The 21,292-nt window shown below is 57.6% G+C and overlaps 11 protein-coding genes across 11 annotated transcripts; 8 read left to right on the top strand and 3 right to left on the bottom strand.

The window, feature by feature from the left end:
• Positions 1–188: 188 nt before the first annotated feature.
• On the top strand, positions 189–1,352 carry BKA78DRAFT_236430 (WD40-repeat-containing domain protein; the record flags this gene model as incomplete). Its single annotated transcript, XM_066883855.1, has 1 exon — positions 189–1,352. A coding segment is annotated over one exon (1,164 nt), but the record flags the coding sequence as incomplete, so codon positions are not given.
• A 1,003-nt stretch (positions 1,353–2,355) lies between these two features.
• On the top strand, positions 2,356–2,637 carry BKA78DRAFT_326141 (uncharacterized protein; the record flags this gene model as incomplete). The annotated part of the gene is made up of 3 exons (XM_066889417.1): positions 2,356–2,360; positions 2,383–2,436; positions 2,476–2,637. The coding sequence occupies 3 exons, from the start codon at positions 2,356–2,358 to the stop codon at positions 2,618–2,620; spliced, it is 204 nt and encodes a 67-aa protein (XP_066738982.1). The 3' UTR covers positions 2,621–2,637.
• Positions 2,638–3,790: 1,153 nt separating this feature from the next.
• BKA78DRAFT_356944 (TAP-like protein-domain-containing protein) lies at positions 3,791–7,075 on the bottom strand (the record flags this gene model as incomplete). Its single annotated transcript, XM_066892141.1, has 4 exons — positions 3,791–3,838; positions 4,819–5,206; positions 5,342–6,816; positions 6,878–7,075. 4 exons carry the CDS (start codon positions 7,073–7,075, stop codon positions 3,791–3,793), a joined length of 2,109 nt encoding a protein of 702 aa, XP_066738981.1.
• Positions 7,076–7,956: 881 nt separating this feature from the next.
• On the bottom strand, positions 7,957–8,849 carry BKA78DRAFT_333812 (uncharacterized protein; the record flags this gene model as incomplete). The annotated part of the gene is made up of 6 exons (XM_066890132.1): positions 7,957–8,087; positions 8,140–8,166; positions 8,347–8,462; positions 8,540–8,646; positions 8,704–8,776; positions 8,830–8,849. 6 exons carry the CDS (start codon positions 8,847–8,849, stop codon positions 7,957–7,959), a joined length of 474 nt encoding a protein of 157 aa, XP_066738980.1.
• Positions 8,850–10,888: 2,039 nt separating this feature from the next.
• Positions 10,889–12,472, top strand: BKA78DRAFT_326106 (uncharacterized protein). The gene has a single exon (XM_066889416.1). The coding sequence runs from the start codon at positions 10,995–10,997 to the stop codon at positions 12,351–12,353; it is 1,359 nt and encodes a 452-aa protein (XP_066738979.1). The 5' UTR covers positions 10,889–10,994; the 3' UTR covers positions 12,354–12,472.
• A 329-nt stretch (positions 12,473–12,801) lies between these two features.
• On the top strand, positions 12,802–13,887 carry BKA78DRAFT_333811 (inorganic pyrophosphatase; the record flags this gene model as incomplete). The annotated part of the gene is made up of 5 exons (XM_066890131.1): positions 12,802–12,984; positions 13,046–13,165; positions 13,218–13,561; positions 13,613–13,696; positions 13,746–13,887. The coding sequence occupies 5 exons, from the start codon at positions 12,802–12,804 to the stop codon at positions 13,885–13,887; spliced, it is 873 nt and encodes a 290-aa protein (XP_066738978.1).
• Positions 13,888–14,096: 209 nt separating this feature from the next.
• Positions 14,097–14,458, bottom strand: BKA78DRAFT_356940 (mitochondrial 54S ribosomal protein mL53; the record flags this gene model as incomplete). Its single annotated transcript, XM_066892140.1, has 2 exons — positions 14,097–14,209; positions 14,278–14,458. The coding sequence occupies 2 exons, from the start codon at positions 14,456–14,458 to the stop codon at positions 14,097–14,099; spliced, it is 294 nt and encodes a 97-aa protein (XP_066738977.1).
• A 373-nt stretch (positions 14,459–14,831) lies between these two features.
• On the top strand, positions 14,832–16,325 carry BKA78DRAFT_258959 (uncharacterized protein; the record flags this gene model as incomplete). Its single annotated transcript, XM_066885325.1, has 2 exons — positions 14,832–15,166; positions 15,230–16,325. The coding sequence occupies 2 exons, from the start codon at positions 14,832–14,834 to the stop codon at positions 16,323–16,325; spliced, it is 1,431 nt and encodes a 476-aa protein (XP_066738976.1).
• A 349-nt stretch (positions 16,326–16,674) lies between these two features.
• Positions 16,675–17,345, top strand: BKA78DRAFT_47846 (uncharacterized protein). The gene has a single exon (XM_066893256.1). The coding sequence runs from the start codon at positions 16,753–16,755 to the stop codon at positions 17,161–17,163; it is 411 nt and encodes a 136-aa protein (XP_066738975.1). The 5' UTR covers positions 16,675–16,752; the 3' UTR covers positions 17,164–17,345.
• On the top strand, positions 17,346–18,921 carry BKA78DRAFT_48044 (concanavalin A-like lectin/glucanase domain-containing protein). Its single transcript, XM_066893259.1, has 2 exons — positions 17,346–17,953; positions 18,032–18,921. Exons 1-2 carry the CDS (start codon positions 17,528–17,530, stop codon positions 18,749–18,751), a joined length of 1,146 nt encoding a protein of 381 aa, XP_066738974.1. The 5' UTR covers positions 17,346–17,527; the 3' UTR covers positions 18,752–18,921.
• A 530-nt stretch (positions 18,922–19,451) lies between these two features.
• Positions 19,452–20,314, top strand: BKA78DRAFT_258520 (thioredoxin-like protein; the record flags this gene model as incomplete). The annotated part of the gene is made up of 4 exons (XM_066885290.1): positions 19,452–19,527; positions 19,586–19,605; positions 19,686–20,132; positions 20,237–20,314. 4 exons carry the CDS (start codon positions 19,452–19,454, stop codon positions 20,312–20,314), a joined length of 621 nt encoding a protein of 206 aa, XP_066738973.1.
• Between the last annotated feature and the right edge of the window lie 978 nt (positions 20,315–21,292).

Below are 21,292 nucleotides of genomic sequence, written 5' to 3'. Positions count from 1 at the left end.
TGGGCAATGCCTATTTTTCCATTCCCCAGTACGTGGACGACGTCGAGCCAAACACGCCATCCATAGACGACTATTCGTTCAAGCCCGACATTTGCAGATTCGTCGAACACTGGAGGGTGCTGTCCCAACTCAAGGAGTACCGTAGCCTGCCCAAGGTGGGTCCCGAGGCCATGAGGATGAGGTATTCGCAACGGCCAAAAAGTGTCACGAGGGAAGAGCTGCGGGACAATACCCACGACCTCCAGGGAATCAACTGGGAAAAGCTCGAAACCACCCGGGAGCAGGCCAGGAGCGCCAGGTCGTCGCTGTACTACCTCACTGGACAAAGTCTTCTTCCACCGTCGACGGCTCGGCTTCCAGGCACGGAGAGATATGTCGACTTTCGGAGGACAAACACCAACCACCACGCTCTCATTGCCCATTTCCAGCTCCGCAATCTGATTTCTGCAACCTCTCGCCAAGATATCTACTATGCTGGCCGCTCGCGCATAATGCGCACCGATTCCCTTGGCCAGTCGACGAGCTGTGTCATGGACCTTGCGCGAACGCCCTTTTCCCCTCTGCATTCGGCAACATTCGACATCACCTCCATGGCCACGTCGGCTGCGGACAATCTTCTCATTGCCGGAGCATTCCATGGCGAATTTGCCCTGACGTCGCTCTCTGCCGCGCATGGCACCAAGCCGACCCAAGGCTTCATCACGCACCACCCCAATGGCATCACCAACCACGTCCACATTTTCCCATCCCGCTCCGGCTCGGCGCCCACGGCCGCCTTTTCCTCCAACGACCGCTGCATGCGTCTGCTCGACTGCACGACGGCCACGCTGACCGCGACGCACAAGTACCAAGAAGCCATCAACTGCTCGGCGACGGCGCCAGACGCGCGCCTGCGCGCCGTCGTCGGCGACTTCCACGAGGGCCTCATCACCGACGCCGACTCGGGCGCCGTGCTGCAGCGCCTGCCCCGCGTGCACAACGACCACGCATTCGCGTGCGCCTGGGCCGACGACGGCGTCCATGTCGCGACGGGCGCGCAGGACTCGACCGTCGCCATCTGGGACGCGCGCAACTGGGCGCAGCCGCTGACGTCCTTCTACTCGACGCTCGCGTGCCCGCGCAGCCTGCACTTTTCCCCCGTCGGTGGCGGCCGCCGCGTGCTGCTGGCCGCCGAGGCCGACGACGTGGTCAATGTGGTTGATGCCGTGAGCTTTGATAAATGCCAGTCGATTGACTTTTTTGGCGCCGTCGCCGGCGTCTCCTGGGTTCCTGATGGCTCGAGCTTTTTCGTGGCGAATGCTGACGCCAAGTTTGGCGGCATCATGGAATTTGAGCGCAGCGCGTGGGGCGAGGCCGAGGAACAGCAGTTTGCCGTCGTTGATGGTTCGTCAATGGCGCCGGTGGAGCACGTTTCCCACGTTGCGCCGATGCAGGGGCAGAGTGGAAGTGGAAGCAGTGTTGGCGTAAAGGGAGCGCGAAGCCGTGGTTCAAATACTGCGCCGCCGTCATCGCCGCTGCGTAGCAATAACCGTGGAAAGGAGAGGGGCAGCGACGGCGAGAGGGAGAGGGAGCGGCTCAGGCACGGCAGGGCAAAGGTGCCCATGGAGTGGATCGACGAGCACCGCATGCAGGGCGAGGCGCGCGTTCGCTTGACCGAGACGCAGAGGAGTCGCCGCGGCATGCGGCTGGGAGAGCTGCTGGTGTGAGTGCGTCTTGTCCGCACGCTACACCACGCCTACCGATCATCCATCCGAGTGAGGAAAACTTGAGACCGGAAGACGCGGTGGTGGATCCTGGGACCCTCCATTCGAGCGAGTTGGGCTTGGATTGATATCGGACCAAAAGCTTTGCAACGCAACATCAACACAATCGACATGGTCGACATTTATCATCAACACATTCATCAAACACGACGCACACGACACACAAACGACCTCACGCAACACGAAGAACGAAATCACGAAACAATGGCGGCACAAAGTTTTTGATTTTTCCCCACACAGCGAGAGAGAACGAGCGAAGCATCAGCATGAAGGAAGCAAGCAGCAGTAGCAGCATGGGGTGCAGAAGCAGAGCATCAGCATTTTGCATGATGGAAAGAAAGCGTTTGTTGCATTCAAAGCATTATTGCATAGCGCATGACGCATATGACGCATATGACGCACGCACGCACGCACGCACGCACGACACCTACGCTCTACGACGCGTTGTTGGACGAGACGCAACCAATAGAGAAGAGACGAGAGAAAGTGAATGGCGGCATACTTGTCAATTTTTGTTGCTGTGTGGGTTTTGTCGATTTTCGAGACCGGAGAGAGAGGAAGGGCATTGGGGGGAGAAGCGGAGGTTGTTGTTATGTGGTTGGTTGCCTTTTTTTTCGAGTGGCCTTTTTTCTTGTTCTATACCTCCCCTTTGCGTTGCGTCATTTGTTCCATCGTTGGTAACTTTGTTCTTTTTTGGGGTCGTGTCATGTAGGGTTGCTTGTCTTGTCGCTTTCTATTTTACCCAACCAACCCCCTGTTTGGCTTTTGGTGTTTGTGCGGGTTGCAAATTTTGTTCATGGGGACGGGAAAGGGGGCAATGTAGGCAATTGAGACAAATCAAGAAATTAATCAACTGAATCTATCCCGCATGAGCATCATTTGTGTGAATTATGAAGATGTTCGAAGGTATCCCGTGTCAAAAATATATCAAACCATTGACTAGCATTGAGTCTACGACTACCTACGCAAAAGCCGCCTTTATTATCCATTCCTTTTTCCGCCATCCCTTTCCCCCTCCCCTTTATCTACCGAAGGCCCAAAAAGACACCATCGATGCAGTTGATTAGCGATTCGTCAACAATGCTCGCATCCCGAACCAAAAATTGTCAAGCAGCCCAAGGACATTCCCAATTGGGTAAGTTCATAGATCCAATCAGAGTCTAGCTGGCTAGTGGCAGTCCAGAGAGTGAAGGTGACAAAGTAATGCGGGTGGAATGTGGAACCAAAAGCTGGTGGTGGCGGTAAGGGATTAGGGAAATGGTAGTAGAAAAGTGGTGGCAAAAGGCTCATGAGGATATGTGGCACTCACGTTATGTTGCTGTGGTCATTGATTGTATTTACGTAGCGTAGCTGGTAGCTAGTAGAATTTGGACAAGAACCGAAAACACACCGCACCAGTCGACGTCGTCATCAGCAGCTCCCACCCGACGGACGCTTCACAAAGTCCAAGCGACGTGGTAGAGCCAACTGACCACACACACACACACACACACACACACACACACACGCAACGGGCCAAGTTATAGACAGGAAGAAGCCGAAAGCCGTCAAGAGAACCGTGCTATGCGAGCCATCTCAGGGTAAAAGATCAAGATGCGGGCATCCGAAAGAGAGGAAAGACAAAAAGGCGTCAGAGAGAAAGCGTCAAAGGCAAAGGGGGATATCCGAGAAATCAGGAAAAAAAAAAGGAAAAAAAAAATCACAAAAGACAAACTGGGAGCGCGAGATGCGTAGACATTGACATGGGACACATGGCCGACATCAACATGTCGACAAGAGGGAGACGAGGGGAGACGGAAAACGAAAAGACACAGAGAGTACGTTGACGAGACCACAGCAGCACCGACCGACTGACTGACCGGCCTGGTGGCCACAGCTTTGCCATGATCGAGTTTCAGCTCGCCGACGATGAAGACGACGACGACGACGACGACGGGAAATGCACGCACACTTGGAGTGAGCGTTCAGCCGCGCTGTGCTGTGCGTGCGTATCTTCAGCTCGCGCAGCCCGTCATTTCTCGCCACACTCATTGCTCGTACTTGTCGTACTCGTCGTCGTCGTCGTCGTCGTCGCTCTTTCAGCTGGTCGTGGTGGTTAGCGGTGATGGTGCATTGGGCCGTTCTTTGCCTTGTCCCGACCCTCCTTGACTTGCCGGCGGCTTCCATCAGCCACCGAAACGTGGCATTGATTTGCCCCAAGTCAAGCCCGTCATGCACGACGGCAGCCGGCCGGCTGGCAAAGAAGCAAAATGTGCGCCACACCACGCGATGATGATGATGATGGGGGCCGAATCGCAGGCAGGCACGCAGGCAGGCAGGGGCCTAGGTACGTACCTGGCTGGTGGTGGTGGCTGGACGGACGTCTTAGTTGTTGGCGATTTTCGTTTCCTGTGGGTATCCTGCTGCTTGTGCTTTGTGCTCGTTCCATCCATCTCGATTCAGTCGGTCTGGCTGTTTCAGCTCAAGGGCCAGAAGGCAGTTCAGACCGGTGTGACTGACTGTCTGTGGTGTGTGCCTACCCGTATGCGTGTCGGTAGAGGTAGGAAGGCTGGCCTGGCCGGTCGACAAAAAGAAATCTGGCGGTGGCCGAGTTTGTTGTTGTTGTCGTGTCTGGATGAGATGGATGAGTGAGTGAGCGAGTGAGGGGCTAGTCGACTGGCTTAAGCTTGAGGAGGAGGAGGAGGACGACGAGGAGGAAGCCAGCCAGCCAGCCAACCAAGCAATTCAGTCAGTAAGTCGGCGGCGTATCAACAACGACCAATCGAACCCACCCACCTCTTTTCTATTCCTCCTCTTTCATGATTCAAATGCAACTCCAACCGCAATCCAAAAACAACTCAACCTCAAACTCCCGCGATATGAGCCACCGCGACAACGACAACGACAAAAACAACGCCCCTCCCCTCCTTCTCCATCAGCTCTCTCACCCTCTCTACACCCCTCCACTCCACTTCCCCCTTCCACCACCTACCTCACTCACTCACAATGCAAACACCCCCCTCCCCAACCCCTTAGCACCAAGCCCATTCCTGCCACGTCCCCACGCCCGACTCACTCGGCGAAAGGCAACGCCCATCCTAACCATCTCATTCAGGTCCCACCCCGTCACATCGGCCGCAGCCGTCCTCACAGCCGCATCTGTCTCCAGCAGCTGCCGCAAGTCGGCCGCGTCGTCTCGTTCCTCTTGTTCCCTCCTACTAACCGACGAAGAAGCAGAAGAAGAAGCCCACGGCGTACGCCCCTCCCCGCCAGCGCGGCGCGGCTTGACAAAGGGAATCTCGACAGGCTCGCACAGCGTGCCGGGCGCGGGCAGCGTGGCGTTGTGCAAGTAGCCGCGCAGCGCGGCGACGGTGCAGGGGCTGTAGGCGGCGAGCGAGGCGTGGCCGGGCGAGTTTTGGGTCAGCACGGCGGAGCGCGGGAAGAGGGAGGACATTTTGTGGGCGCTGTAAGGCCGCGTGTTAGTTTTGACTGACTGTTGATTTGCGTCCTCCTGTTACAGGAGAGCGAGAGGGGTGCAGGACGAGGTGTCAAGGGGGATGGGATGGGTTCTCAGGGGGGATGATGCAAACAACACTTACTTGAACACCGGCGTCACCGGGTCCGCCGTGTTGCCAATCCACAGGATCGGCTCGGCCGTCTCGCCGCCAAACGGGCCCTCGAAGCGATGGACGGGGCGAATTCGCCAGCCGGCGCAGTTCATGCGATGGCGTGCCCACATGGCGCCAGCCGTGGGACTGACGGCGTCGAGGTTGCGCCAAAAGACGTCGAAGTCGTCAACAGTACTATCATCCAGTGGCTCGCCGTCGGAGCACGAGATGCTCTGGAGGGCCTCACCGTCGACGGGGGCGCCCTGAGTTTGGTTTCCGCTGTCGCTGCCCCCGCCCGGAGGCATGGCGCACGCGTAAAAGTGCTTGGAGGAGAGGTACTCGGACATGCGCGCCGAGGCGTCGGCCTGCCGCAGCGTGTGCAGCATCTTTGCCATGGCCGGGAAGCCCTCCATGGGCCCGTACAGCGACATGAACATGAACAGCCGCACGTCCGACCACGTCACCACCTCGGGGAACAGCTCGTGCTCGACCGACAACGGGTTGTGGTAGAGGTTGTCCAAAATGTCCGCAACAGTGGCTTCGATGTCGGCGGCTGTGGCGTTGGGGGTTGCGAGCTCGCAGGCTGAGGGACCCCCCTCGGCGCACCGGCTGTAGAAGAGACCCATTTCCTTTTCCGTGTCGAGCAGGTTGTCGGACCACAGCGCCGCCATGTAGTTGGCCCCGTTGACGACGCCGTCCAGCACCAGCCGCCCAACGCGCTCCGGGTACATGGAGGCAAAGGTGCTGCCGATGAGCGTGCCGTATGAAAAGCCCCAGTACTGCACCTTTTCAGCGCCGGGCTCGTAGACGTAGGGCGTCACCGAGGGGGGTCGTCGTTGGCACCTGGCCGAATGCTGAACAAGACGCCTGCTCTCCTGCTCGCGATGCTGGCCAAACAGCTCGGCCAGCTCGAGCATGTCGCGCGCCACCGACGCCGTCGTCACGTAGCGCTTGACGTCAAAGTCGTTGGCAGTCGCCGCGCAGTTGTGGCCCAGCGCATTCACCATGGACCAGCGCTGGCCGAGCACCGCATCAGAGCTGCCCAGGATGCCCTGAGCGTCCAGGCGCAGCTCCCACGATTCGCGGATCGACCCGTCTTCGAAGCAGTGGGCCCCCGGGGAGCTGTGGCCCACGCCTCGCGGATCGAAGCCCACCACGTCGTAGTACTTGGCCCCCGAGTCGTCGTCGCTCGTCGTGGGGTCCATCGGAGAGTCGACCATGTTTTGAAGGTGGTGACCCGCTTCCACGACCAGTTCTACGCCCGAGCCTCCTGGCCCGCCCGGGTTGACGAGCAAGGGACCGCCATAGCGCGGGTCCGTGATGGGCACTTTGGCGGGGATCACGGCCACGGCCAGGCTGATTTTCCTATCAGTGGTGCCGTTGAAGTAGTCGAGCGGAAGCTCCACCCTCGTGCACCGCTTGTCGCCATAGCAAGGCTTGAGAGAAATCTTTTTGGTGGTTGGAATCTGTCTAGCGTTAGAACTGATATATGAAGAGGTTGGTCTTGATCAGATAACGTGGGCTTACAGTGTTCCACGAAAAGGGTCCTGCTGTAGGTTTCAAATCCGCCTCGTTGATTGGCCAAGCCCACTTCAACAGCTGCACTCCGCCCAGGGACCAAAAAACCACACTCAGACACAGAATAAAGGCCACGGCGCGGCGAGCCAGAGACGGCCTGGACGCAGACGGCGCGGTGAGCAGCTCAGCCGTGGGGAACTGCTTCATGGTGAGGCCGACAATGGGGAGGAACAAAAAATGGGGCGAGCAGCTGGGGCGCTGGGCTGCGCAGGTTGAAAAGCACCATCAGCGGCGATAAGGCTGCCTGGGAGGGGTGGGGGGTTATCTGGCGCAAGCTTCTCTCGTGCAACGGACATTGGTCCATTGCAAAGTAGACCTTGGAGCTCATGGCCTGCTGACCGCCGTCTTGGGTAGGAAGCTGAGGAAGTTAGCTTGATGTCACGTGGGGCGTGTTTAGTGAGGATGAGAGACCGGTATTCGATGCGCAGCCGACTGATGAGCCGAAAGGTTATCCAGAGACAAAAGTTGATTCCGGTTAAGCTTGCTGCGACTGCAAGAAGCTTCTTCAGCTGCTCGCTCGCGACCGGCCCGTCCGTCTGCCCTGGTCGCCAATCAGAGAGGAGCTCATGTTGTACGCCCTCGAAACTTCAAGTCTCGCCATCACTTTTCCAACAACTGCCAAAAACGTCCCTTTTCCACCCATGCGACGTGTAACACGCGCCGTGGCTGCATGCGCAGGACTGGGCTGGCAGGGGTCACGACATGTCAACCGCTGTTGGTGCTGCTGTTTGCTGGCCCGTCTCCAAGTACTGTATCCCATCAACCGATTGCGTCAATCCATTTGGGGTATCATCCAGGGTGCGATCAAAAGAGCATGCAGGTTTTTCGATATCATCTTCTTTCCTCGAACCCGGCCAACCAAGCCCCCCAATGCATGCAATCAATCTCGGCAACGATCCAACCCATCCGTCCTTGCGCCCTAGCAGAGCCTCCCGGCGCCCGCAAAGAGTGTGGGTATCACTCCGGTGGTGTGTTCATAAAAACCATCCGGTCTGACGCAAAAAGCAGAAAAGGACGGGGATCCCAAATCACCACCCGCCCTGCGGACCCTGGCCTTGACCTTGGCCCTGGTCCCAGCCAGGTTGGCCTCCGTAGGGTTGCTGGCCGCCGTAGCCTCCAGGAGCGGGACCGCCCCACGACGGGACGTTGGGAGGGTAGCCTGGAGAAGAGCTGTCAGCGCCCGTCGTCAATGTGTTGAGATGCAAGCTTACCGCCCGGGCCGCGCGCATAGCCGCCACCTGCAAACGACATGTCAGAATAAAAGTTGGGGAGGTTGTTTGACGCGTGTAAGAAGCCTGCTCGGGCCGGCGGGCCGAAGGGGTAGCCAGAATAGGTCTGGGCTCCGACATGCAAGGAGCATTGGCAGGCAGGACTCTGCTGGCCGCACTGGGGACAATGAACGTAAGTGAAGGACTGACCATAGCCGCCACCATAGCCGCCGCCACGAGGAGCGCCATATCCACCGCGGAAGCCGCCGCCGCCACCACCGGAGCGCTCAGAAGCCTTGTCGACGCGAATGGTACGGCCGTCGAACCTGGTGCGGGGTGAGCAAAGAGTTGCGACAAGAGGAGGGTAGGCGTTGGATGCCAGCCGGAGGAATGCGGGACTTACTCGACGTTGTTCATGGTCTGAATGGCCGCTTCGGCATCGGTCTCCTGGGTGAAGCGAACGAAGCCGAAGCCGCGGCTGCGACCAGTGTCGCGGTCCTTGACGACAACCTGGAGAATGTCAGAATGCGCATTGGCGCGCGCGCATGCGCGACTGGAGCAACTTACGGCTTCTTCGACCTGGCCAAACTCTTCGAACTTTTGGCGAAGAGTGGCATCGTCAGTGTGCCAGGCGAGGCCACTGAGGCATTGTCAGCTCTTGAGCTTCGTCAGAGACGTGAGAGCAGATTTTACCCGATGAAAAGCTTGGACATTGCGAGGTTGGTGAGGAGTGAAGCTGGTAGAGATGATGATGTTAGCATGGCGACTTGTGGAAGCGCGTCAACGAGACACGCGACTGTCAGATTTTGCGACAGCGACGGTGCGAAGAAAGGGTTTGAATGGACCGGGGCAGGGCGGACAGCGGGTAGTAGGGGTCCAGGGACATGGTGCTAGATTAGGAAAGCAGCGACTCACATTTGGGTTGACAGAGTTTTGGAAAAGACCGACAAGGGCGAATCGGCAACAGGGGCGAGCGAGTCGAAGGAGACTTGTTGAGATTGTCGAATCGCAGCAGGATGTGGAAGGTGGAGTGTGGTGTTGAGGTGATGGAGGAGGGGAGAGAAGGAGGAGGGCGGGTGGGCAGAGGTAGGCGCAGGCAGGCAGGCAGGTAGTAATGGGCGGGGCAGCAACGCCAGCGACTGGAGCGGGTTCCGTGGGCAAGAAATTTGATTGAGGTGGTCGAGTGTCCAGTCAGGCTGGCAGGGAAGCGGGAGGCTTTACAACCTAGCAGCAAGCCGAAGGATTGAATGCGCCATTGGACGACGCGCGCCTGTCCCGTGTTCGCAAGATCATGCGGCCCAGCAACTAAGCTCGCCCTATAAGGCCCAATGGCAGCTGTAGAACTGCCTCCAGCCCCCAGCCCTCTGACTGACAGCCCGTCACCACCGAGCTTATCATCACCGGTAGGTGCGAAGTCTGTGTTTGTGTGTGCGCTCCGCGAGCCTGGGAACAGCGCTGCTGTCCATGTATACAACCGCAATCCTGTCCCACCCTTTTACGTAGCCCGCCCTCACCTCCAATCCCCATCGCAATCGCCGTCGACCCATCTGGGATCCCCCGTTTGTGTGCCGTGCCAACATGCCATCTCCCTGCGCGTCATGAACTGACGCCGTGGATGACTGGTCTAGAGGTTACAATTCCGCCTGGGCCGAACCACTCCCTCCACACCTCCCACCAGAACAAGGTCAAATTTTGCTGCATCTCTCCCTGACCAACAACGATGGGCGACGCGGCCGGCCGACTGCCTACTGGACCGATGGACCAATGCTGCACCCCGTCTGCATCTCGACCTCTGCCTTCCCTATTCCAGAAGCCACTGCCCGTACCCGATGCCGCCTGACTCCTGGAAACCTTCTACTCTCCAGCAGTCCAATCGCCCGGTTCTGAGCAGCCTCATTCTCTTCACTCCCCCGTTGTCGCCCGATACCGCTACCCATATCGTCCTCTAGAGGTTGTGCCACCACATTGCCAGTCTCCGTCTCCTCTGCCTTTGCACCCCGCTGCCGCAAGACCATCGACAAGATTCTGGCCGCTCCAGTGCGATACGCTCGCTGCTGTATCACTCCTTCAGAGAGTCGGTGAAGGCTTCAACTTGCTCGACTCCCCCACGGCCAGCAGCCACCGACGTACATGGACGTTCGCAAGTGGCTAGAAGACACCGTTGGCCCTGGTCCTCCTGCAACTTTGACTCTGCCCCCAGGCCGCGACGCAAGGGAAGAGCCGGTCCAGGGAGTCGCCAGAACATCATCCCACCAGCCGCGCAGATGCAACCACCTCTTCTCAGACAGCTCGCTTCTCCATGTGGAGCCAGCCGACAACGCTCAAGGATTCTCTGCGCATCAACCAGACCACATTGGTCGCCCGCGACGGCGATCTGTGGAGGACGAGGACAGACCCACCACCGCTCCATCTGACACCTCCGACTCGCACCACCCAGACCTCTACACTCGCAGGCCTCGCCACAAGACGAGGCCCGAGATCTACGAGCCTAAACCAGGGGTCGACAGGGAAGACAAGAAGCGGAGACGCAAAAAGGAAAAAGAAGGACGAGGGAAAAAGGCGCCCAAGTCGCGACGCAGAGCTGGGAAGGACAAGCCACCGCACCAGACGCACCTCTTCCAGCCCAAAAATGTTACCAAAGAGCGATTGACCGTGCGAGAGACTGTCACTTGTGCAGTCTTCTTCTCTGACTGACGTGTGTGCAGATGAAGCCCAACGAGAGCATCGGTCTCTTCAAAAAGGGTCGAGCATCGACTCCAATCAAAGGACGGGGCTGTGAGTGAAGACTCCCTTGGCGCACTTGGAGTTACGCCAGAATCCTAACGTCTTACGTAGTACCTGATCTGGTATTCTCCGAGATGCGCTTCTTGCAGAAGCAGGATGATACAAAGGAAAAGACCCAAGAGGAGACACGTAACAAGCGGAAAAGAAAGAACCCAAACCAGGTGCCGGAACACGAGCTTTCTGCGTACTTTGGCGCCAAAAGGCCACCGCTCGTCGACAAGGATCACAACATCCAGCGCAGGCGATCGGAGCATCGGTCCAAGTCTGCAAGTCTTGGTCAGAGACCCCTCAGTCGTGCTTCAACGCGCATCGAATCGGCCAGGCCTGCGATTGAGCTTCCTGACAAGCCATACTTGGGTTTTGGGAGTCGAGGCGATCCGGTTGCTTCGGATCCCACCTACTACATTCCCTGGTCTGAGTCGGTGCGGAATGCCAGCGTTCAACCGTCTGAGGCCCCGCCTCCTCTGCGCAGGTCGTCGCTTCGGCCTCACGATTTTGATAGCCCGGCGAAGGAGTCGAACAATGGACATGATGGGCGTGAACCAGGCGCATGTGGAAAAGTGAAAGTGTCGCAACGGGCTGTCAAAGTCGCTGTGCAATCTGAAAGCGGGAACGGTTCTGGTGAGGGCATTCCTCGCAGTGTTGAGCGTCGAGAGGGCGACTCGGACCCAGAGATACTCGTTGAACGCTTGAGATCCAACATGTCGCCAGTCACTGTGCCAGACGAAAAGCCGCGGCCGAGAAACAAAGGCCGCCGATCCACTGAGCGCATCCGGGAGAGGATCATGAATGCTGACCGTGGACAAGAGATAAATTGTGCCGTGGAAGGCGCAGGCAAGCTACATGAGCCAAGTCGCCCCGTCTCAGACCCATCTGCCCCCCATCGCCAAGGAAGCAGAACCTGCGAAAAGATTGCGCGCTCGCCGAATGCTGATGGTAATGAAAGTGACCATGAGAGGTCGCAAAGGTCTTCGTCACCGCTGGACAGACTGCTTCGCGACTGTGATAGAGCTTGCCACGAGTCGTACTATGGAAGGGGCAATCCATCCTTGGGACCAGTCCTTGACACCCCTCCGGCCACCAAGGATGGCCGTATCGAGGAGTTGGAACAGGTCTACCGCCCTTCAATGCCTCAACGCTGGGCCTCTGGTGGAATACCTGGTCAACCAACCCTTTTCGAGCGGCAGTGGCCCGAAGATGAAGTCGATTATGAAGGAGAGGATTTTGACATGGACAATCATGTCGACGTTAGCGCAGGAATTGGCACGAGAGAGATTGGCTGGACAGGCAACAGCATTGACGAGGCGATCGTTCCGAGCAGAGGATATTGGGAAGACTTTGGAGGATGGACCGGTGCAGAGGTTGGTGTTGCGGAAGCAAGAGACGACGTTCAAGAGCCACAGTGGTGTTGGAGGCGCCACAGACTGTATTAGTGTAAATGTTAGTTTGATACACGACACGTCCTTACATTACGTGCATGGCAAGCATTCGGCACGGCGGAGATCGGATACGCTGAAGGCGGCGGGCTTAGGGTTTCCGACGAGAGTGTTCAAGACCTCGGTCGACCAACAACAACCTTTTCGATAGCTAGCTCCCTTCCGCCGCTCTCGCAAGACGTACTGGATGAGCGCTGCCATTGTCCCGCCGTGCACAAGGACATTGACCCGTGGTCTGAGTCTGCAGAATTCGCCCGCACTCGGCCTCCGGCAGGCAGTCTCGCGCAGACCGCCCGCCCTGACGTTCGCAACGCTGGCGGCGCCTAAAAATCCACCCAACCCCTCCATCCTCTCCCGCACCCCCACCAGACTCGACACCACAATCCAACGTCGTACTCATCTCGTCGCGGGCCATTTCCATCCCTCATCAGCTCGTTCAATCACCATGTCTCCCACCTACACTGCCAGGAAGATTGGTGCTCCCAACACCCTCGAGCACCGCGTCTACCTCGAGAAGGATGGACAGATCATCTCGCCCTTCCACGACCTCCCTCTCTACGCCAATGACTCTCAGACCATCCTGAACATGGTCGTCGAGGTCCCCCGCTGGACCAACGCGAAGATGGAGGCAAGTTGCGACGCCGTTGCGCTGTGCCAGTTGTGTTGGCTAACCCCCTGCTACTGGACAGATCTCCAAGGAGGAGGCCCTCAACCCCATCAAGCAGGACACCAAGAAGGGCAAGCTCCGCTTCGTCCGCAACTGCTTCCCCCACAAGGGCTACCTCTGGAACTACGGTGCCTTCCCCCAGGTACGCCGCCCCGTCGACCGTCGCATTCGCCTCTCACTGACCGTTACAACAGACCTGGGAGGACCCCAACTCGGTCCACCCCGAGACCAAGGCCAAGGGTGACAACGACCCGCTCGACGTCTGCGAGATTGGTGAGCTCGTCGCCAAGCCCGGTGAGGTCAAGCAGGTCAAGGTCCTCGGTGTCATGGCCCTCCTCGACGAGGAGGAGACTGACTGGAAGGTCATTGTCATTGACGTCAACGACCCCCTGGCTCCCAAGCTCAACGACATTGAGGACGTTGAGAGGCACCTGCCCGGTCTCCTGAGGGCCACCAACGAGTGGTTCCGCATCTACAAGATTCCCGACGGCAAGCCCGAGAACCAGTTTGCCTTCTCCGGCGAGTGCAAGAACAAGAAGTAGGCGTCCCCACAGCGCGAGTCAGTACGTTGCTAACTTTTCTCAACTAGGTACGCCATGGACGTCATCCGCGAGTGCGCCGAGGCCTGGGACCGCCTGATTGCCGGCAAGACCCCCAAGGGCGACATTGCTCTGTAAGTTTGATTCGGGGATATTTCTGTCGCATGCACTAATTTTCTGTAGCACCAACACCACCATCACCAACTCCCCTGACCGTGTTGACCCCAGCACCATCAACGTCCCCAAGGGCGAGAGCCACCAGCCTGCTCCCATCGACCCCAGCATTGACAAGTGGTTCTTCATCTCTGGTGCCCCCACCCAGTAAGCGGGCATCAACCTGTTCGGCCACGTACGCCTCACTGGCTACGGCTTTCGTGACGATATAAGGGCTGTGACATAGTTGCAATTGCAGAGATGGTATAGACAAAAGTACAACAAATCAAGTACCGTTGGGCAGTTCGCCCCGGCGACTTTTTCTTTGGGCCTCAACTCCGTGAAATGCGCAAATGTCGTGATTGTTGCCGCCAATTTCCCCTAACCCTGGAGCTCGTCTGCTCTTGCGAGCATACGCGAATGCCGGTTGACCTCTTCCTGCACGTCTCTGATTTGAAGCTTGGAAATGTCCAGGTCCATCTCCTTGCCGTCCTCTGCCAGCCAATTAGCCCCGAAACTCGCCGTATGATTTGCATCGCGCGTATCCTCGTCGACGACGTACTGAATTTGAGCCTGAGCGGCGTGTCGTCCTTGCTGTACCGCGGGAGCAGCTTCGCATCAATCTTCATGCCGTCGGCCCTCGCGTTGGGCGGCAGCAGCGCCAAAAAGTTGCGCGCCACCTTGCCCGTCTTGCTGAACGGGTTGAACTTCATCGACACCTCGGTCAGGTAGCGGGTAATCATGATTGTGACGGCGTGCGGCGTGCGTGTCTCGGACTAGGCGGTCTGGATGCGGACGTTGCGCTCTGGTTATGGTGTGCGAGGCGGAGGGAAAGAGTCGTCGGTCGGTCTGGACGCGGGTCTCGCAACGACTGTCAGATGCGAATTGAACTCGTCGAGACTTGAACGACGTACTCGACGCGAGATTTGCAAGAGCTGGGGCGGGGCAGTGGACGTGTTGAAGCTGCTCTTGGTGCGGGCGCTCTCAGCAGCAATAATGGAGGAGTCGCTGGCGCGGCATTTTCCGCTCCGCCGATCGACCGCCCATGACATCGCCAGCTGGGCTGGCAGGACGACGTCGTCGACGTCCGCCGCCGCTTTCCCGCGCCCCTGCAGCATGACAACCACACAGGCCCTAGCCACGCGCCTTTCCAGTCTCTCGGACCAAAACAAGCAGACCGTCCAGCTCATCCACCGCCTCGCGAAGCTCCAGTTCCAGCCGGGCAGCACGCCGCTCGACGGCGGTGACGAAGGCGACGTTCGCGTCGAACTGAGCTCCGAGATCCACGACGGCTTGAAGTTGCAGGAAGAGGAGTTGGAATTGTTCAGACAGGAGGTTGAAGAGCTCATCGGCAGTCGAGCACTTCGTTCGGGGACAAAGGACAGCGAGAAGGAGCGCGAGAAGAGCCGTTTGAGCATCCAGGTTGCTCGGTTGGCAGAGGACCTCAAACAGTACGAGAATGATTGCCCTTTGTCCATGCCGTCGCTGGAAAATGCTAACGTCGTTACTTGCAGAGCACGCAGCCAATATCGCAAAGCCCAACTCCAAGCCAAACGCAACGCCGAAGCGGCCAAGCAAAAGGAACGCGAGCTCCTCTTCGCGGGCATCCAAGAAGGAGGCAGCGCGCTGCCCTCATCCACCAACCGCCGAAGCGGCAACTCGAAGCTCACACAAGACGAAATCGTCGCGGCCGCCTCGTCCGACGTCACCGCCGCGCTGCGCCGCACGCACCATTTGATGACATCGGAGCTGTCGCGCTCACGCTTCGCCCAAGAGACGCTCGACGCCAGCACCGCGGCGCTCGCCGACCTCGGCGACCGCTACACCGACCTCAACTCCCTCCTCTCGAGCTCGAAAACGCTCGTCAATAGTTTGCTGCGCAGCCAGAAGACGGATACCTGGTACCTCGAGACGACGCTGTACATCCTGCTGACGACGCTCGCCTGGCTCGCGTACCGCCGCTTCCTCTGGGGCCCCACCTGGTGGTTTGTCTGGCTGCCTCTCAAGCTCACGTACAAACTCGTCTTTGGCATATTCGCGGCTCTCGGCCTTTCAGGAAGCAGCAGTAGCACGTCGTCGTCATCGCAACTCAACAACGTCTCGGCGCCAGCGGCTTTTTCGAGCACCGTTGCCTCGAGCAGTAGCAGTAGTCTGAGAGTGCAGCCGTCGGCGTCCAACCGCCCGCCGCCCCGTCAGCCCGGCCAACAGGCGCACTTTGTCCGCGCCGGCGCCGGTGGAGCGGGTGTCAAGCAGGGCGACCCGCAGCAGCAGGCGCCGTATCAACCGCACCAGCAAGAGCAGCAAGAAGAAGCAGAACAACAACATCGCGACCCTAGCCCCGACGGCAGCATGTCGCAGCAAGTTGGTCGCATGGCTGAGGCTGCCGCCCAGGGACAGGGCCAAGCAGAAGACGTGCCGCGCCGTGGCGACGGCCAGCCCCTGCAGCAGTCGGATAAGCCTCGCAATCCGAAGAAGCGCGCCATGGATGTGGGGGAGGAGCAGGAGAGGATGCGGAGGGAGGCCGAGGCTGAGGCTGAGGAGCGAGAGAGAGAGCAAGAGTCGAAACAGCAGCAGCAGCAGCAGGCGGAGAGGCAGAGGGATGAGCTGTAGGTGTATGTGTGATGGTGAGGGTGAGTTTGGGCCCGTCTGATGATGCATTGGAGCATTTGTAAGGGCATAGCAGCCACAGTCGACGGCGCTTTGGAATGTCATGATTTCTTTTTCTTCCGTCATCACAACCCCAACCCGCCCCCTTTTTGTCTTGTTTTGTGACGGATCACTGTTGTGTACATGTAGGTTGCCTACGAGGCATTGGGGGCTGTGTGAGTGTCTGACTATATGCTGTAGCAGCAGCAGCAGCAGCAACAAATGCTGGGCTCGGTGGTGAGCTAACTGCCCAGTCAAGCGCTACCTATGTACTCACGCTCGCGAGCCCTCTAATACACACGTAGCTAATTACGTACAGTGATAGCTGACTGACTTGGCTTCCTCTCCTCGCTCGAATCCGCCAGAGACTAGGTAGGCAGGACACTGACCAATGTCCAGCGCATCAGACGGAGCGAGTGCGACTCAGTGGAAGTCGCCCTTTGCGTTTTGGTTGCTACTACTGCCTGCAAGCCCCACGATGCATTGTTGGCTTGCTTTACTCGTTCGAGCAGCCGCCGCCAGGGATTTCAATCGCGAATGCTCACGCGGACGCTTTCGCGCCTTCCCAGCGACAGTCCCAGATCAAGAGGAAAGATCTCTCGCCTTTCGATGGCAGTACGCTATGGCGAGTAGTGTCGAGAATAGGGCGCCGTCGAAATCTGGAGTCTTTCCGGGGTGCACGTGGCAAAGTTTTTTCTCGGGGCAGGTGATTCCAAAAACTACTTTCGACAATCCGGATGGCTTCAAGACGATGAGGGTCTCTTACCAAGGTTCCTTCTCTTTCTCCACATCCCCCAGGTAGACCGGAGGCAATTGCGTGGAATACAGGAGGGAGGTCGCTGGCAACCTTGGTTTGGGACGGCCAGAGTCCTCCCTTCTCCTTTCGTTACCACCAACTGAAGCCGCAACGCAGTTGCATAAGTCGAGTGTGCCTCGCAACTTCTCCTCGGGTCAGGTCGGTCGGTCGGTCCCCAGCATGCCCTGGGTCTTTTCCCTCTCCCTCTTCTGCCTCTGATCCTTTCTCTCCCAATCACCATCATCATCATCGTCGTCGTCATCATCATCGCGGCCTTTGATTCTCGTCCCACATTCAGAGACACTTGAGCATATTCTCTATTCTCCATCTTCAGTCCCACCAACTGTTCTCCAGCTTTGCATCATCCACCATGCACCGCCCTTCATTTCTCCACCTCGCCGCCCTGCTCGGCCTCGCCGCGCTGAGCGACGCCGCCAAGGGGCCACTGGTCCTCAAAGCCCCTGGATGCAACCCCATGGACTCGAAGCAGTACCCTTGCCCGCTGCTCAACGGCATCGACAACCCCAGCACCCTCAAGTCGGACTTCACGGCCGCCAAGGAGATCGCCAGTCCCGGATGGCACCTGGAGAACGACGAGGAGGCTCCTGTTCGCTACTCGCAGTCGTGGGTCGAGGGTGCAGTCTTCACCATTGGCAAGCGCGGCGACAAGCCCACGATTGAGACCGATGAGTACATCTGGTATGGCCGTGTTGATGTCGATATGAAGGTTGCGGTCGGCCAGGGCATCGTCAGCGCTGTTACGATTATCAGTGATACCAAGGATGAGATCAGCTGGGTGAGTTTTGCTGGCGCCCCCTGAATTTTGATCCTCGTTGAAAAGCAAAGGATGACTGACTGACTCTTCTTTCCACAGGTCACCGTCGGCAGCGATTCGCACATCGCAAGGTCCAACTACGTCGGAAAGGGCAATACCGCGACGGGTGAACGGGACAAGATCCATACCGTCTCTTTCCCCGGCGCCCAACCGGCTTTCCACAGGTACTCGATTGACTGGCGCCACGACCGCATCAACTGGGAGATCAACAACCAAGTCATGCGAACATTGATGTTTGAGGACACTGTTACGAAGAATGAATTTCCCCAGACGCCATCCAAGGTGCGCATCGGCATGTGGACCCTTGACGACCCCGACCATCAGACTAGAAGTGCTGTCGAGTTGGCTAGTGGCCAGACGACGTACACCACGGATGGTGGCATGCCATGGAACATGTACGTCCGCCGGGTCGAAATCGTCAACTACAATGCGTCGCGGCACTACAACTTCACGGGCCGCTCTAGAAGCGCGGATGAGGTGGCAACGTATCCCCATCTCAACGAGTCGCAGAGCGAACACTACAACGAGCACATCAACCCTCCCAACGACACCAAGCCCACCGGCCCGTCGAAAGAGGATGAAATCGAGGCGTTTCATAGGGAGCACGCCGGTCACTCCCCGGACCAGGAGATTCGCGAGGGCCTTTTGATTCCACCAGGATATGCCCCGAAGTCGGCTGCGACGCTGTTGTCGGGTCTGTCGCTCGAGGGCCACGTCTTTTGTCTGGTTGCGTTTTCGTGTCTGATGTGGGCTCTCTGAGGTTTTGTCTGAAATTGTGTTGGTGGTGTGTCTTGCAGTGGTGCCAGAGCTGTCGGCCTGTTTTTGTTTTGTCCTTGCTCTTCATCTTCATCGCTTTTTCTCTCTCTCTCTTACAATCCGGACAGACAGAGTAGACGGTCGTTTGTAGCAATTGATTGATTTGATTTTGGTCTTGTTGGTCCCGTCAATTTTTCAACGTGCTTTGTCCTGCGTGCTGACTCTGTTGGAGACTTGAACCAGATTTCTGGTAGCGTGCTTCAAGAGTTTTCAAGGCTGAAGCTTGAATGGCATCAATAGGAGAAGGCTTGCACCATTGCACATCCGAGTGAAGGGCTGAGCTGTGGTCTATAGCAATTGGGTGTGGAGTTCTTCGACAGAGTACATCCCGTTAGCTTTCTTGCAAGCCATTGAATTCCATCGAGCAAATTCACTCAGTTGTACTCGAGAAATGTTGTTTTGGACCCATCCATGTTCTCGACGAGGTACATAGATAAGATGGTGGTGGACGGTTCCCGAATCGCCGCTAGTCTGGTGTCGTCATCGCGGGGTCATTGACCTCACAATCAATCCATCCCACCCCCTACCTCCAGTCCTCCACGGCATCTCCAACGTTGACACCAGCATTCAGTCAATCTTTCTTCGCATTCAATCACGCTCGGAAAGCCTTCAATTAAATTGGAAAATAAACCCATCAATCGCAATGGCATTGGCTCCCAAGTTCGCCGGCCAAAAGGTCGCCGGGTCGGGCATCAAGACGGTGCACACGCTCGAGCTCTGTAAGGAAGCCATATCATCATGAGAAGAGATACGCTGACCATGATGGTGTTTCCGCAGACCTCGACTACGTCTGTCCGGTACGCTTCCGCCGAACCACCCCAAAGCAAGCGCAACCATCACGACCACAACCACGACGCTAACCTCGCCGGCGTTTTAGTTTTCCAAAAAGATGTTCAACACGGTCTACACGCACGTGCTGCCCACGGTCCGCACGCGCTACGCCAGCAACCTGCAAATCATCTTCCGCCAGCAGATCCAGCCATGGCACCCCTCCTCAACGCTCGTGCACGAGGCCGGCGCCGCCGTGCTGCGGCTCGCGCCCGACCGCTTCTACGCCTTCAGCAAGGCGCTGTTTGACGCGCAAACCGAGTACTTCGACGTGAGCGTCGTCAATGAGACGAGGAATGCGACGTACAGGCGCCTGGCCAAAGTGGCGGCCAGTGTTGGGCTGGATGAGAGGGAGGTGTACGGCTTGTTGGAGATACCGGAGAAGGCGGATGAGGGGAGTTTGAATGCGGGGAATAAGGTCACGGATGATGTCAAGGTTATGGTTAAGACGAATAGGTTGGTTGGTGTGCATGTTACCCCGACTGTCGTGTTTAATGTGAGTTTGCTGCTGTCCCCTCTTAACCCTCCCAGCCTCTGAGCTAGCTGGCCAGGAGTAGTGGTGTTGTTGCTGCTGATTGCGCTGACCCGCTTTGACTCCAGGGCGTCGTCGAGAACAGCATCTCGAGCAGCTTCACCGCCGAGCAATGGGACGAGTGGCTGAAGAAGAACGTCGTCTGAGTCCCTCCTCCCTCCCTTCCCTCTTTTCTCTTGGATCACGGATGAGGGGGCGCCTCCTGCGCAACCCCTTGGCAGACTGATTCGTGTCAAGGTGGTTGCTTCGTCGTCTTTGTCGTCCCGTGCCGGCGGTGGCGGCGTTGGTAGCAAGATGTAACGTAAGGAATGTATGTGTTCTATGGCCTGTTGGTATGTTTGTGCGGGATGTGATGTTTGCTTGACATGTTCGGTAATTTCTGGCGGCAGTGGCAGCAAATGTCCGTCATTATTGTACGAGTATGAGACCAGGGGGTGAATGAATCGAGAATCGAGGAGAGCACTGAGCAGGAAGTTGAATGAATCAAAATAGGCAGGACGGCCACCAGCCTTTGACAGAGCCAAAACAATGACTGCAAGTATGCCCTGGAATTTTCTTTGTCCTCTTCTCTTCATCGTGTACTTGATCTACCCCTGTCCTGTTTTGCTCACGTACATTCTCAAGTGCTGCTCTGCAGACAAGCGGGGAGAAGGACAGACAGACAAAATTGGCACCCCATTCAACCAGGGTCAACCATTCTCTACACGTCGCAAGAGTGGTAGACACAGTAGGTAGTAGTCGCCCGTCCATCCCACGAGCAGCTCTCAAGTCAGCCAGAGCATTCAAGCGCCGCGCGCGCAGCTGCGAGACTTGTTGTTGGTGTGTGTTTTGAGCTCATCATCGGTGGTCTGTTTTTTTTTTCCGAGCTGGATTGATTTGCTTTGTACAATACCTAGCATTCGCATTTCGGGCACATCACCCACCGTACACCCGTACACGCACACGTCACTGCGCTCTGTCTAGGGAGTCGCCGTTATTTTCTTTCTGCGTTCAATATTCGTCTTCCCTCTCTCTCTCTGTCGCCACAAACGAATTTGCCTACCATCATCGATTTTTCTCTCGGCATCTCACGTCAAAAAGACACGTTTGAATCCAGGCCGCCGCCCCAGCCAGCCAGGCAGCGC

The sequence above is a fragment of the Phyllosticta capitalensis genome (genome assembly GCF_038381095.1).
Source record: "Phyllosticta capitalensis strain CBS 128856 chromosome Unknown BKA78scaffold_12, whole genome shotgun sequence".
NCBI classification, from domain to species: Eukaryota; Fungi; Ascomycota; class Dothideomycetes; order Botryosphaeriales; family Phyllostictaceae; genus Phyllosticta; species Phyllosticta capitalensis.
This window is presented reverse-complemented; position numbering and strand designations above follow the sequence as displayed.

Excerpts from the sequence above, each read along its gene's own strand:
- BKA78DRAFT_326106 (XM_066889416.1), top strand. The coding sequence starts at position 10,995 with ATGCGCTTCTTGCAGAAGCAGGATGATACAAAGGAAAAGACCCAAGAG.
- BKA78DRAFT_47846 (XM_066893256.1), top strand. The coding sequence starts at position 16,753 with ATGTCCAGCGCATCAGACGGAGCGAGTGCGACTCAGTGGAAGTCGCCC.
- BKA78DRAFT_48044 (XM_066893259.1), top strand. The coding sequence starts at position 17,528 with ATGCACCGCCCTTCATTTCTCCACCTCGCCGCCCTGCTCGGCCTCGCC. Across the intron at positions 17,954-18,031 it reads CCAAGGATGAGATCAGCTGG|GTCACCGTCGGCAGCGATTC; the intron begins GTGAGTTTTGCT and ends TTCTTTCCACAG.